This window comes from Halichoerus grypus, chromosome 6 (genome assembly GCF_964656455.1).
Source record: "Halichoerus grypus chromosome 6, mHalGry1.hap1.1, whole genome shotgun sequence".
Taxonomy (NCBI): Eukaryota; Metazoa; Chordata; class Mammalia; order Carnivora; family Phocidae; genus Halichoerus; species Halichoerus grypus.
This window is the reverse complement of record NC_135717.1, coordinates 75,487,758-75,503,046: the sequence shown is the minus strand read 5'-3', so window position 1 is coordinate 75,503,046 and position 15,289 is coordinate 75,487,758. Positions and strand designations below refer to the sequence as shown.

At 42.2% G+C, this 15,289-nt stretch overlaps 1 protein-coding gene across 3 annotated transcripts in view; it reads left to right on the top strand.

The window, feature by feature from the left end:
- TUBA8 (tubulin alpha 8) overlaps window positions 1–15,289 on the top strand; it is a 35,022-nt gene that overhangs the window by 4,748 nt on the left and 14,985 nt on the right. The window contains exon 1 of one of the 3 annotated variants that reach the window (XM_036102458.2): window positions 12,617–12,773. The exons of 1 other annotated variant lie outside the window; for it this stretch is intronic. In XM_036102458.2, coding sequence (XP_035958351.1) covers window positions 12,771–12,773 — 3 coding nt within the window. In that variant the 5' untranslated portion in view covers window positions 12,617–12,770. Of the gene's footprint in view, window positions 1–12,616; window positions 12,774–15,289 lie in introns of those variants that run through there. One more of the 3 variants, XM_036102459.2, reaches the window with a different exon arrangement.

Genomic DNA, 15,289 nt, shown 5'->3' with positions numbered 1-15,289 from the left:
TCGCTTAGCATAATACCCTCTAGTTCTATCCACGTCATTGCAAATGGCAAGATTTCATTTTTTTGATGGCTGCATAATATTCCTGTGTGTGTGTGTGTGTGTGTGTGTGTGTGTACACCACACCTTCTTTATCCATTCATCTGTTGATGGACATCTTGGCTCTTTCCATAGTTTGGCTGTTGTGGACATTGCTGTTATAAACATCGGGGTGCACGTACCCCTTCGGATCACTACATTTGTATCTTTGGGGTAAATACCCAGTAGTGCAATTGCTGGGTCGTAGGGTATCAGCTGGGTGCCTTCTACTAAAGAGAGTAGAAATGATCTAGGAAAGGTCAGGCCGGGGGAGAAGAGGCCACGCAGCCAATTGTTCTGTGGTGGCTAAATAACTTGAGGCATAAAGGAATGATGAAATATCCACTAATGCGTGCTTTCACCAACACTGCCAGATCCCAATAGGTAGGGTTGGGATTTTATTACCTACTTCTAATTTTAATACTGACCCAGGCTCATATTTAACACAATTTCCAAGCTCCTATTTCTTTGAAACATTTAACATCCCCTTGTCCCTATTATACTATCTGAGGTAGGGACTGACACACATAAGATAGTATTTAGAGACTTGGTTGAAAAAAGGAGTTTTGTAGAAGTATGTCAGTATAGAAAAAAGTCACTTTATTTTATTTTTTTAACAACATATTGTTTTTTTTTTAAGATTTTATTTATTTAAGAGAGACAGAGAGCACAAGCTGGGGGAGTGGGAGTGGGAGAGGGAGAAGCAGACTCCTCACTGAGCAGAGAGCCCGATGTGGGGCTCAATCCTAGGACCCTGGGATCATGACCCAAGCTGAAGTCAGATGTTTAACTGACTGAGCCACCCAGATGCCCCAACAATATATTGTTTTTAAGATTTTATTTATTTATTTGAGAGAGAGAGAGAATGAGAGGAGAGTGTCAAGAAGCAGACTCCCCACTGAGTGGGGAGCCTGATGCTGGGCTCGATCCTGGGACTCTAGGATCATGACCTGACCAAAGGCAGACACTTAACCGACTGAGCCACCCAGGTGCCCCCAAAAAAGTCACTTTAATAATAATAACATCAGGGCACCTGGGTGGCTGTCGGTTAAGCGTCTGCCTTTGGCTCAGGTCATGATCCCCGGGTCCTGGGATGGAACCCTGCATCGGGCTCCTTGCTGGGGCGGGAGCCTGCTTCTCCCTCTTCCTCTGTGTGTGCTCTCTCTCAAATAATAAAATCTTAAAATAATAATAATAACATCAATATTATTTATACGTAGAAATTCCTTGGGCAGAAAACCAAATTGATGGTCCTTAGAATGTAACCAACAGGTTCTCATCCTCAGAGATAAGTTACATTCTAAGAAAAAAAACATTCGCACTTTTATGCAAAAGGCTTGTTTTCCAAATGCAATAGAGTACTATCTCTTCGTTGGCTCCTTTATCTGTCTCTAGCCTCTCTGACTCCACCTTTGTTGTTTCTTTGGCTGGTTTCCCTTTTTCTTTTGGCCTTCAAACTTGAAGTGAATGTATCCTCAAGGCTCTGCCCATAGCTCTTCTCTTTCTACATATTTTCTCTTGGTGAGTTTTTCTACTCTCATGGATTCAAGTACCTATCTGAATGACCCCCAGTCTCCAACTCCGTCTCTGATTTTCAGGGTTTGTCTAATTATATTTCCAACTGCAGAGAAAACCTGGACCCACATTACTTCTCTCCTCCTCCTCAAGTCCCCCATCCAGACTCTTGGTCTTCATTCTTATTGGTGGAGGTGGAGGTAGAAAGAGAAGAAAGGACACAGGACTTTGGCACCTGTTTTAGCAGTATCATTGCTCAGCTCACTGCAGAGGGAAAGAGCAGGAGGTATTCCTTCTCAAGTGTACCAGTGATGACAAAGACAGTCTGCCAGGTGTCCTTCAGTGTAGATATAAATACAAGCTTGTGGTTCTATCAGGTAACTTATATGGATAAGCCAGGCTCTTGGTTACCAGCAGACTCAGCTGGATCCCAAGGAATGGGCTGCTTTCTCTGAAAGGAAGCTACGCTGTTTCTTTGATCCCTTTCAAAGTGTTGTCTGAGAGTTTTGCTCACCCTTCCTAATCCATTGCCAAGCTGGAATGCTGCTAAAATTGACTTGTTACCCTAAAAGAGTCACCCTACCCACTCCAGATCTCCCTGAGCATTTGGTCTCTTGACTGTGGATGACAGCCTCCTCCCAGCAGGTACCTACTGCTCTGGAACATTCTGAAGATCCTACCCCCTTCCCTCTTAGTATTCATTACAGTTCTGTCCTATTTGTGGATTTCATCATCTCCTAGGTGACAGTTAGCTGTTTTAGAGGTGCTAAAGACAATGGTTAAAAGATATGCCCCATGAATCCTCCCAAGAAACACAGGGAATTTTACAAAGCTTTTTTTTTTTTTTAAAAGAAATCAGACTTAAACCCAATGGGATAATTTTGCTGTATAAGTGAGAGGCAGTGTGGGATGGTGTTTGAGAGTGTGGGCCCTGGGACCCTAATACCTGAGTTTATATCTTGGTTTCCTAACTTTGACCTTGGGCAAACTGTCTTTCCTGTGCCTTACTTTCTTCATCTGCAAAATGATATAAATTATATTTACTTCATTGGTTTGTTGTGAAGATTAAATGGTGCTAACATGTAAAAAAATTCATAGCATAAAGTGAGCAGGTGCTTGTTATTCTTAACCATTACCATTAATTAAGTGTGAGATGTGGGAGGGGAGAGTTAGTAGAGTTAGATCATCCATTCATTCATAGTGTTAAATCATTCATCATCATCAAACTGTGAACAGGTAGCCTCCCCCAATTCCTGGTTCTCACCTCAGGAACTAGGCTTTGCAGGTGACTCTAACTACTTAAAGAAGAGCCAAGCCTTTTTTGTATGTTTATTTAAGAACATATTTAGTTCTGAATATGCAGTATAGTCATACAGTTTTTTAAAAAGTATGAAAAGGCCTAGTGTGAAGAACCTTCCATTCCTGTCTATCATCCAGCAAGTTCCTTCCTCTCCCAAGTACTGGCTACTGCTATTCATTTTTGAATTTCTTCTTCTAGAGTTTCTTTGTACATATATTAAAAAATATATGGATATAGATCCTATTTTTTCTTTTTTTACAAACACAGTAGTAGTATGTTATATACACTGTTTTATTCCTTGTTTTTTATTTTTTCAAAGAATTAGAATGATTTTGAGGGAGATAAAGGAAAATATGTTACTCTAATGTGGATCTTTGGAAATAGGTCTAGGCTGGTTTTGGTTCTGGCTCTGCTATTAACTTGCTCTATAACTGCAAAAATCACTTAATCTTGGGTCACAATTTTCTCACTTCAAAGATGGCGATAAAAATTACCTGCCTTATAATATTTTGTTTCAAGTGATCAAAAGTCTATAAAAACTGTGAAAAGTATTAAGTGTTATACATGGGGTGGAGTACTGAAAACACTACATAATATTTAATATTATAAAATAGGATGGTTAAGTCTTTTTATTAAAATAGGTTGAAAATTTTTGAGCTTGGGTCGTGATCCTGGCGTCCTGGGATTGAGTCCTGTGTCAGGCTCCCTGCTCAGTGGGGAGTCTGCTTCTCCCTCCCCCTGGTCTTCTGCTCCTGCTCTCTCTCTCTCCCTCTCAAATAAATAAATAAATAAATAAATAAATAAAATCTTTTAAAAAGAGAAAATATTTGAAATAGATGCATGAAATAGGAAGGCTAAATAGACTTTTCATATAGGCCCATTTAGTTGAATTAAGTAAGACTTAAATGATCCACTAGAGAACTGTGTATAGTTACATAGGCAACTACAAATTAACACTTTCTCTGAACTATTTAAAATAATCAGGTAATAGGGAAAAAAATAATATGCTGTCTGCCTTACCTTTACTTAGGAGAGTGAGGACTGGTGAGTGAGGAGGTAATTGAGTTTGTGAGTGAATTTTTTTTTCAAACTAGTACTATATATATATACATATATATATTTCCATTTTCTTTTTATTTATTTATTTATTTATTTTTTAATTTTTTTATTGTTATGTTAATCCCCATACATTACATCATTAGTTTTAGATATAGTGTTCCATGATTCATTGTTTGTACATAACACCCAGTGCTCCATGCCGAACGTGCCCTCCTCAATACCCATCACCAGGCTAACCCATCCTCCCAACCCCCTCCCCTCTAGAACCCTCAGTTTGTTTTTCAGAGTCCATTGTCTCTCATGGTTCTTCTCCCCCTCCGATTTCCCCCCCTTCATTCTTCCCCTCCTGCTACATTCTTCTTCTTCTTTTTTTCTTTCTTAACATATATTGCATTATTTGTTTCAGAGGTACAGATCTGAGATTCAACAGTCTTGCACAATTCACAGCGCTTACCAGAACACATACCTTCCCCAGTGTCCATATTTCCATTTTCTTTTTAATTGAAGTATAGGTGACACACAATGTTATATGAGTTTCAGGTGTACAACATAGTGATTTGACAGCTTATGCTATGGTTATGCTGTGCTCACCACAAAGGTAGTTACCATCTGTCACCACACAATGCTATTCAATACCATTGACTATATTCCCTATGCTGTACTTTTTATTCCCATGACTTATTCCATAACTGAAAACCTATATCTCCCACTCTCCTTCATCTATTTTGCCCCTCTCCTCACTCCCCTTCCCTCTGGCAACCATCAGTTTGTCCTCTGTATTTATGGGTCTGTTTCTGCTTTTTGTTTATTCATTTGTTTTGTTTTTTAGATTCCACATATAAATGAAATCACTCTAGGTCCATCCATGTTGTCACAAATGGCAAGATCTCATTCTTTTTTATGGCTGAGTAATATTCCATTGCATTATGTATGTATGTATGTATGTATGTATATATACCACATCTTCTTTTATCATTCATCTATTGTTGGATACTTGGGTTGTTTCCATTATCTTGGCTATTATAAATAATGCTGCAATAAACATAGGGGTACATACATCTTTTTCAAATTAGTATTTTCATTTGTTTGGGTAAATACCCAGTAGTAGAATTACTGGATCACATGGTAATTCTGTTTTTAATTTTTTGAGGAACCTCCATACTATTTTCCATAGTGGTTGCACCAGTTTATGTTCCCACCAACAGTGCACAAGGGTTCCTTTTGTGAGAGAATATTTTGTTTGGCTAAAGACAAAGGCTGGGGCATCTGGACCAAGAGGGGTAAATCTACTTTATAAACAAGAGTCCATGACAGGGAAGCAGGTACAGGTGGATAAGGTTTTGGTGGGTACTTGAGTTTTAAAAATGGATTCATGAGGCAATATTACTGGGGTCAAAAACCAAAAATCAAATTGACTGGAGTGAAAAATAGCCTGGGTCCTAACCTGGCTCTGGTGCTACATGGAATGGACTTTATTTTTAGGTTTTGTTTTTTTTTTTAAGATTTTATTTATTTATTTGACAGAGAGGGACATAGTGAAAGAGGGAACGCAAGCAGGGGGAGATGCAGATGGAGAGGGAGAAGCAGGCTTCCCACCGAGCAGGGAGCCCAATGCGGGGCTCGATCCCAGGACCCTGGGATCATGACTTGAGCCAAAGGCAGACGCTTAACGACTGAGCCACCCAGGTGCTCCTAACAGTCCATATTACTTATTATATTTTTAACATATCAAATATTTTCTATTTATTCAAACAACTTTACTAAAAAATACCCATGAAAATTAGTCTAAATCTTCTCTGTGATATACATTCATATTTGTTTATCACAAGCACATACGGACTACTTTGAGTTCTGCAGCTTTTTCATTTAATATTATCATCTACTCAGTTTCCAACATTATCTACTTCCTTTCCATCTGTGTTTGTTCCCTAGGGTGGCTGTCACAGATTACCACAAACTGGGTAGCTTAAAACAACAGAACTTTATTCTCTCATAGCTCTGGAGACCAGGAGTCCAAAATTAAGGCATCTGTCTCTGAAAGCTGTAGGAGAGAATCCTTCCTTGCCTTTTTCAGGTCTGAGTGGCTCCTCACATGGAGAAGGAGGAAGATGGTGGAGGAGTAGGGGACCTTAGTTTTGTCTGGCCTCTGGAATTCAGCTAGATAGCTATCAAATCATTCTGAACACCTGTGAATTTAACCGGAGCTCTAAGATAATTGCTGCAATTCTACAAATAGAAAAGGGACCACTTTCTGCAAGAATGACAAGATTGAAAAACTCGCCCCAAAAAAGAGAACAAGAGACAGTACTGACTGCTAGGGACCTAATTAGTATGGATATAAGTAAGATGTCGGAACTAGAGTTCAGAATAATGATTATAAAGATACTACCTGGGCTTGAAAAAAGCATAGACGACACTAGAGAATCCCTTTCTGGAGAAATGAGTGGCTCCTCATATTCACTGCTTTGGGGCAGCATAACTCCCATCTCTGCCTCCATTTTCATTTGGCCTTCTGTGTTTCTATCTTCTTTTCTGATGCTTATAAGGGAACTTGTCATTGAATTTAGGACCCACCCTAATCCAGATGATTGCATCTTGATACATCTTAATTGCATCTAAAAAGACTGGTATCCCAAATAACAGTGTGAGGTTCCGAGTGGACATGTCTTTTGGGGACCACAATTCAATCCACTGCTGTACATTAGTAGCCATATAGTATTCCTTCCTATTTTTTTTTTTAAAGATTTTATTTATTTACTTGAAAGAGAGAGAGAGAGAGAGAAAGCACAGAGGGAGAGGGAGAAGCAGACCCCTGCTGAGCAAGGAGCCCGACGCAGGGCTTGATCCCAGGACTCTGGGATCATGACCTGAGCTGAAGGCAGACGCTTCACCGACTGAGCCACCCAGGTGCCCCGTATTCCTTCCTATTAATATGTTGGCCATTTCAGTTCTTTCTGACTTTTTTGCTAATATGAATAGCAGCTCTAAACGGATGCGTATGAAAATGCCACGTGACAGTACTATTATTTTCCTTGTCTGTTATTTTCTTGGGATAATTTTCCAAAGTCAATTTTAACGTCAGTGGTGAGAACAGGTTTCCAGCTCTTTTAACATACTGCCAGGGTGTGGTCCAGAGAGATTGGATCACTTTGCAATACTCATGGCAATATGTGAAATAACTGGACAAAAAAAAGAGATAACTAATTGTTTCAGTGTCCAACAGGAGGCTAACAAGTAAAGAATTAACTATCTAACAAGTAAAGAATTAACTATAGACAGAATAGTCTATAGTTAAGACTCAAGAAGGTAAGACTCAAGAAGGTAATGACTCAACTGCCTTATCTTTCCTATGGTGCCACTTTATCCCACACAGATCTGTTGATGCTTTTTTAGGGGCTGGCAGCTGAGAAAGTGGTTACCTGATCTCTAACAGAACCTTAGCTGCAATGAGGGTAAGGGCTTCCACATTGGCCTCTAATCAGCTTGAGCCCACTTGTGAGGGACATTAGTTTTTCTTAGTTCCCCAACCTCAGTGTTCTTTGCAATTTGCTAGTCTGTCTTTGACCCCCAGGCCTAAGTGCCCACTGCCTCACATTCTCACTGCCTCATCTTTCTGCTGAATTCTATGTGGCTGGCTGATGTTAGCCTAAAAGGCTGCCCACTCCCAGGAGAGCTAAGTTTAACAGGGATTAAAAGCTAAAGTTATGGAGATGATACACTGAAAGGTGCTATTTCTGGTATCAACCAGTTGGGAGAAGTGTGAGCAGGGGAAGAATCAGGGCCAAGAGGAAAATACTGCCTTCCCCAGCTTAAAACAAAACAACCCAGACTCTAAGGTTGATTTTGAAAGGAGACTTGCCCGGGAGAAGGTAAGCTGGATTGTGTGACTCCAAATTTATCCTGAGACTCACCTTCTTGATGGTCTCTTGATGATTATGGTGGCTGCAACCATGCAGACCTCAAAGGGACCCATTTCATCTGTGATTACTGTGGCCAAAGATTCCCATCCTTTTTTTAGTACCAGGCAGCAGAGGAGAAACGGCTTGGACTATTAATATGTATGTGCAAGTGTACTGAAGGCTAGAGGATAACCAAAGTTAAGTAAATATGGTGAATACCTAAATTTAGATAATCTGATGATAAAATCTAATCTTCTCTCTGGAATTTGTAGTCTCCCATCAGTGTAGGTGCCTGGAAATTAACAGATCTTTTTTTATATCTCTTCCTCTGGGTTCCCAGTCTTCCTCCACATGGGAACTCCATCTTTAATACATAACCCCTGGGAGCACCAACCTAGATATGTGGACTCTCAAAGTCTAAGCTAAGAGAATGAGGAGAAGTCCTCTCTACCTGCAGTTTGCCCTTCCAATTCCAGTTTATAGGTAATGATGGAACATTTGAGCTTAGCCTTTAGTACCAGACTCCCTGAGTACAAACCCCAGCTCTACCTCTTAACAGTTGTGATCAGGATTCAGTTAACATTTCTTTTTTTTATTATTATTAATTTATTTATTTGAGGGGGGGAGGGGCAGAAAGAGAGAGAGAATCTCAAGCAGACTCCCAATGAGCAAAGAGCCCAACGCGGGGCTCAATCCCACGAACCTGAGATCATGACCTGAGCTGAAACCAAAAGTCCGATGCTTTAGCGACTGAGCCACCCAGGCACCCCACGATTGACATTAACATTTCTAAGTCAGATTCTTCATCTGTAAAATGGGATAATAAAATTTTTAATTTCAGAAGTTTGCGGTAAGGAATAAAAGAGATAAGTCCTTAGCATAGTGTTCGGCACATAGAAAGTACTCAGTGTCAGCAAATATTAGATGTAAGTGTAAATAAATATTATATAAATAATAAATATATAAATATCATGAAGACTAACTCTTCTCTTGGGTGACTGATAGAAATTACCTTACCTCCTACTCATATTGATGTGGCTCAACTTTTTAGGCTATCACAATAATGATTATATTTGAGAATGTGACTTCACAGCCCAAAAATTCATACAAGAAATACACTTATATGTAGTAACGGGGATGTGGAGTAATTTCTTTATGAGGCCTAAATTACACTGAATAGGAACTTGTTTTCTCATAAATATAAATATAATCACTAGTATTTTTGTTATCATTTTTATCAAGAGGGAGAGAGAGAGAGAGAAGTATTTACTTAAGGAATTGGCTCACAAGATTATGTGAGCTGACAGGTCCCAAGATCTGCAGTCAGCAAGCTGGAGACCCAGGAGGGCTGATGGTATAGTTTTAGTCCAAGGGCAAGAGACTAATGTCCTGGCCCAGCAGTCAGGTAGGCAGATGTTCTCTCTTACTTAGCTTTCTGTTCTCTTCAAGTCTTCATTTGATTGGGTGAAACCCACCACATTATCAAGGGCAGTCTGCTTTACTCAGTCTACCGATTCACATGTTAATCTCATTCAGAAATCCCCTTGCAGACACACCCATAATAATTTTCTGACCAAATATCTGGGAATCCTATGACCCAGTAAAGTTGACACATAATAATCATCACAGGGACTGAAAAAACATGTCCTTCCTCCTTTCCAAACTTCTACTCAGGGATAAAAGGCATAGAGTGGAAGTGGGATGGGGATTTATCAATGAGATCTGGGTTACCACAAGTGAAATAATTTTAAGACAGAGGACTTAAAAACTAAAAGGAAACAAGGTTTTTTTTTTTTTTTTTTTATTCCAAAGACTCAAGGCCACAGTCTTAGTCTGCTCCAGCTGCCATAACAAAATATCACACACTGGGTAGATTAAACAGAAATGAATTTTCTCACAGCTCTGGAGCCTGGAAATCCAAGACTAACATCTAGCAGGGTCAGTTTCTGGTGAGACCTCTCTTTCTGACTTATATACAGCCTCCTTTTCGTGTCCTCACATGGCCTTCCTCTGTGCATGTGAACTCCTGGTGTCACTTCATCTTCCTATAAGGACACCAGACTATTGGATTAGGGTCCCACTCTTAGTGACTTCATTTAACCTTAATTACCTCCCTAATGGCCTTGTCTCCAAATAGTCACAGTGGGGATTAGGACTTCAACATAGGAATGGGGGGGGGGGGCACAATCCAGCATTTATGGGGTAGTCATGGCTCCCTCCAGCCCAAACCCCATAAAAGGAAGGATGACAAAGTTCAAAGGCCATCATCATAATCACTAGTATTGTCATAATGAGACATTAAGAACCTGGTTCTTAATTTAGTGGTTCACAAAGAGAACTCAAAAATCATTTTATTCAACAATGTTTATTGAGCATCTTTGATACATTCAACTAGCTACTTTTTTTTTGTCTGATGCATTTATTTCTATATCCCCCACCTAGACAGTATCTGACACATTGTAGATACTCAATAAATATCAGTGAAATTGATTGAAAGGGTAGGTGCTCAGGAGCTTTGAGAGATCCGGATCTCCCAGACAGCTCTCTCCCACCCCCAGCCTCTGCTGTGTCCGCGCCTGGCTCATGGACACTGACCCTTGGGCAGCTCATCATGGGCTTGTTGATCTAACAACCACTCAACTTTGCTCCCTGCATTCTGTCTTGGCCTCTGTCCCAGGATTTCCAGGAAATCCAAACCCAGCTGTTCTCAGTCTTGTCTTTGCTATTCCTTACTGATCTCTGTAACTTTGTGGGGCTCTCGCTCCTCTGTGTGGCAGATACATGAACGGCCAGTCATATTGGGTCTGTTGTCAATCCTATGGCCACATAGCAGGTCTCTTTTTAATGTAAATTTTAATTAGTGAACATATAGTGCAATATTGATTTCTGGAATAGAATTCAGTGATTCATCACTTACATACAACACCAATGCTCATCACAGCAAGTGCCCTCTTTAATACACATCACTTGTCTAGCCCATGCCCCACCCACCTCCCTCCATCAACCCTCAGTTTGTTCTCTGTTGTTAAGTGTCTCTATGGTTTGTTTCCCTCTCTCCCTTTTTTCCTTTCCCCCTTCCCATATGTTCATCTATTTTGTTTCTTAAATTCCACATATGAGTGAGATCATATGATATTTGTCTTTCTCTGACTGACTTATATCAGCATAATACACTCTAGCTCCATCCATGTCATTGCAAATGGCAAGATTTCATTCTTTAGATGATTGAGTAATTTTCCATTGTATATATACACCACATTTTCTTTATTCTTCAATTGATGGACATTTGGGCTCTCTCCATAGTTTGGCTATTGTTGATAATGTTGCTATAAACATCAAGGTGCATGTACCCCTTCGAATCTATAATTTTGTATCCTTTGAGTAAATACCTAGGCTCAACTAGCTACTTTTGATGGGGAGGACAACAGAATCCTTGCCTTTAAGGTGTTCCAATTTTGTAGGAACGTTTAAGCACATGCACACCCACACATATCTAGAATCCAAAGTGGAAAGTAATAAATGTAATGGAAGAAGTAATGGAATATGCTATGGGATTTGGAAGAGAAAGAAATATATAGTTAGTAATAGTCATCCTTTATTGAGCATTTACCATTATATGCTTGGGAGTTAGCTTAATCATGATTCTCAATTTTCAGGATCTTACATTATAAGACAGACAAAAATTCAACTCGTAATCTAATAAGTACTCTATGTATCAGTGAGTAAAGTGTAGTAGTTTTGTCAAAGCAGCTCTGTGTAGTAGTATCATGCAGAAAAGCCATTAATTTGCCTGGAGTGACTCGATGGTTGGTGGTCAGGTGCCTGAGAAAAGTGGGATGTGAGACTGGGTTTCATGTTTTAGCAGGGATTGATTGGCCTCTGCTGGGGAAAGTGGATGGAGGTTTAATAATGTTGCCAACATCTGAAGTGTAAAAAGAGGGGCTCTTACCAAGGCCAGACCCAGTTGCCCCCAGCCCTCTCCAACTAGAAAGTAGAGGAAATCCCTTGCCCTTCAACATCATTGTGGCTACCAAGAGGAGGTCCTATTATTGGGCAAAGAGGAAGCCAGAACTCTTGTATCATTTAGTACATTCTGGGCTTAAAAGTAGGAAGAGGGAGTGATGATAAATGGATCAAGAAAGAGATTTGAAAATAATGGTGGAGGAGTGATGTACACTGATAGAGCAGTAGAAACAGAAACAGCTTAAGTATCGAGCACCTGCTGTGTACCAGGAGCTTTATGGCTTTATCTATGTTATCTCAGTTAACTCTCCAGTGACCACATAGGCTTTGATGGAAGTAGAAACAGGTTACTAGAGCAGAGGCTCAGCAACTTGCTCGAGCACAGGCAGGTAAGAAACAGAGCTGAGCTTGGAAGCCCGCTCCTAGCAGTGAGGCTTGTGCTCTCCTGGGTTTAGGGTGACTGCAGTCAACTAAACCCCAGTCAGGTGGCTAGTGTTTGGCAGCAGGGAGAGAATGAAAGTTTGGGCAGTGATGAACATTTTGTTTAGCAGCACTTTTACATTTCTTTCCTAAGCAGCTTTCACACAGAGTGTACAAGTGCGCTTTGCTAATAAATAGGACTGCCTCCCCCACCGAGCCATGGAAGCGCTAGGAACCCAACCGCGCAATTCCCAGCACAACAGCGCCCAAGATGCCTGAGGGTGGACCCAGAGGCGGGGTGGGGCCACCTCTGCTGCCCCGGGATTTGAGCCGGGGGTGGGCGGGGAGGAGCAATTGTGACCTGCCCTGGTCCCTCCCCTCCCTGGGCACTGTGATGCTGCAGGGCAGCTGCTGGCCCCGCATGTCTGTCCCCGGCCCCCTCCCGCCCGGTGTGTCACAACAGCGGAGGCGGCTGTATCTAGAGCAGTTGGGGTGGGCAGGCCCAGCTGGGAGGCAAGCCGGCGAGGAGAGCAGCCGCGATGGTGAGCCTTTCCAGGGCCCGGGGCTGGGGGCCGGGGATCTGGGGCGCGGGGCTGGCACCCAGCGGAGAGCCATATCTACGCGGGGGCTAATGGATCCATCGCTTTGGATCTGCAGAGCTTGAAGTCTCTTGGGGTGTCAGTTCAGGGTCGAGGGGGTCCGTACCCTCGGGCGGAGGACACCCGTGCCAGTACCCTTTATAATATACATAAAGTAGAGACCTGAGGCGAATCGCCCCTCAAAGGGACCTAAGGGAGATTTGCGCACGCAGGTGAGGAGAGGGAGGACTTGGGAAGCCCGCGCCGAAGAGGTGAGATTCTGAGGGATCCCCAGACGGGCAGCTCAGGGTCTAGAGTGGGGTAAGTAGGAGACAGTCCAGGGATTCCAGATGGGTGAGCTGGCCCCGGCGGCTGGGGGAGTGGGTGCAGTTAGGTCCCCAAATCCAATCAAATGTGAGAGAGCCCCAGAATGTGACAGAGGACTTAGGGCGTCACAGTCTCCCCACGCTTGAGGTTGTTTTCCTTTCTCGTCTCTGAACATTAGCTTGGGTTTGGGGGGGCATTTAAAACTGGAGTGCTCTCAGCCTCCCAGACACCTAGCACCCACTCCAACTCCCCAGTTTTTCCAGCTGTCGAAATGGGAAGGTTTTTGGCACACAGAAGTCTCCCTCCCGAAGGCAAGGGGACCTCAGACCTCTTTTTGTTTACTATCATGGTTAAGGCTCAGCGGCGGCTCCTTTCTCCCTCCCCGAAATCTATCTCCTTTTGCAGACGCAGATCTTAACTTGCTGGAGGGGGCCTCTCCAGGCCCTCTAGAATCCCGCCCCCCCCCCCAACGCTCTCCCCCGGGAGTGGGTAAAATTGTTCCCGATCCACTTCCCTGAATGCCTGAAAACCCAGACTCTCCTTGTTCAGAGCCCTGGTATTTTGGTAGCGGGGAGGTGGGTTGGGAGGGTTGGGTGGAGGAGGGGGACAGAATAAGCAAGTCTCCTAAGTCAAGGTCAGTTCTCTGGGCACTCTTGCTCTAGGTGTCAGGTGACCGAGCAGGGCAGGCGAGAAAACTCCGCTCCTCCCCCAGCCTCTGCTGTGTTTGGAAAGTGCCCAGGGCCTCTAGCTCTGGCTCCAGCCCTGTTTCTAGCTAGAGGTCTGTCCAGCAGCCTCTCTCTCTGGAGCATGCTGGCAGACCCACCTGGGAGCTTGAAGAACTTGGGGGATATTGGTGATAGTGGCCAAAGGAATCCATTCCTGTCCGAGGTCCCTGATGTGAGGTCATAGAAGAAGCCCAGAGAAGAATTTTGACTCCTGGCTCTGCAGCGAGCTTCAAGAAGGTCGATTAACCTCTCTGGACTGGTTTTCTCATCTACAAAATGAAGAGGGGTTATGGTTACAATTTCCAAGGCTCCACCTAGCTTTACTATTTTAAACTTCTTATTGTGGAGAATTTCAAACATATACAAAAGGGGAGAGAATGATATAATGAACCCCAGTATATGCCTCATCCAATTTCAACAATTATCTACTTAGGACAAGTCTTGCTTCATTTATTCCCCTTTCCCTCACTTCCCATTATTCTGAAGCAAATCCTAGGCAGCATACTCAGAATTTGATATTTAATATTTATAATATCTAGAATGTAGTGCTGTATAATTTTCAAAGTGTTTTCTCTTGCATGTTTTAATTTTGACCTGAATGCCGTAGTAACTCTCAGAGTAGAGCCTAAAGGAGGCTTACAGGGGAGTCAAGGATCGTAATCTAGCCCTCTGAGCAAACTTTGATATATATTCAATAGGCAAGTTTCTGAAAATATCTGGTAAATAAAAATGTTTAACAGTAAAACCTTATTTTAAATGTGGCTGTTTAACTGAAAACCTGTGGTTGAATATTTTGAAAAGAGAATATCTTTTATTTATTTTGAAACTGAGTTTTGTAAAACAGGTTGTGTTTAAAATATTTAGTTACATGGGCAGCATTGTCTTAATGGGAAAACATTTTTTATTGGCCATTTCCTACTCATAGAACCTCTTTTTAAAAATCTCTTGACCCATTCCTGAAAGGCTAGGATGACACATCTAATAAACGAAGACCCAAAGAATCCTACCCTTGCAGAAAGAACTTTACTTTAACAGATTGTTTCAGGCAGCCACCCTCCAGGATTCCCTTCCCTTGTGGGGGTTGGAGGGAGAAGGCTGCTTCTGTGTGAAGAAGAATTAGATTCAGCATTTATGTAGGTTCTGAGTAAGAAATGTATAACTAATCCTATAACTGAGCATTCCCATCTGCTCCCAGTGTCCTTCCAGTAAGCAGTTCTTCTGGGAACTGAGACTAGGACACCTTTGGAGAAAGTGGGATGGAGACTCCTGGCCAGGTGTCCCAAGCCAAGCCCATGTCAAAGATACCAGGGCACAGAGAGAGTGTCTGGGTTTATGGGGAGGTGAGAACATCTGCAGCGCAGCCTCCTTAACTGCATTCCTTCTGAACCAGGGAGCACTGGTTCAGATGGGGATAGGCATGAAGTGGCA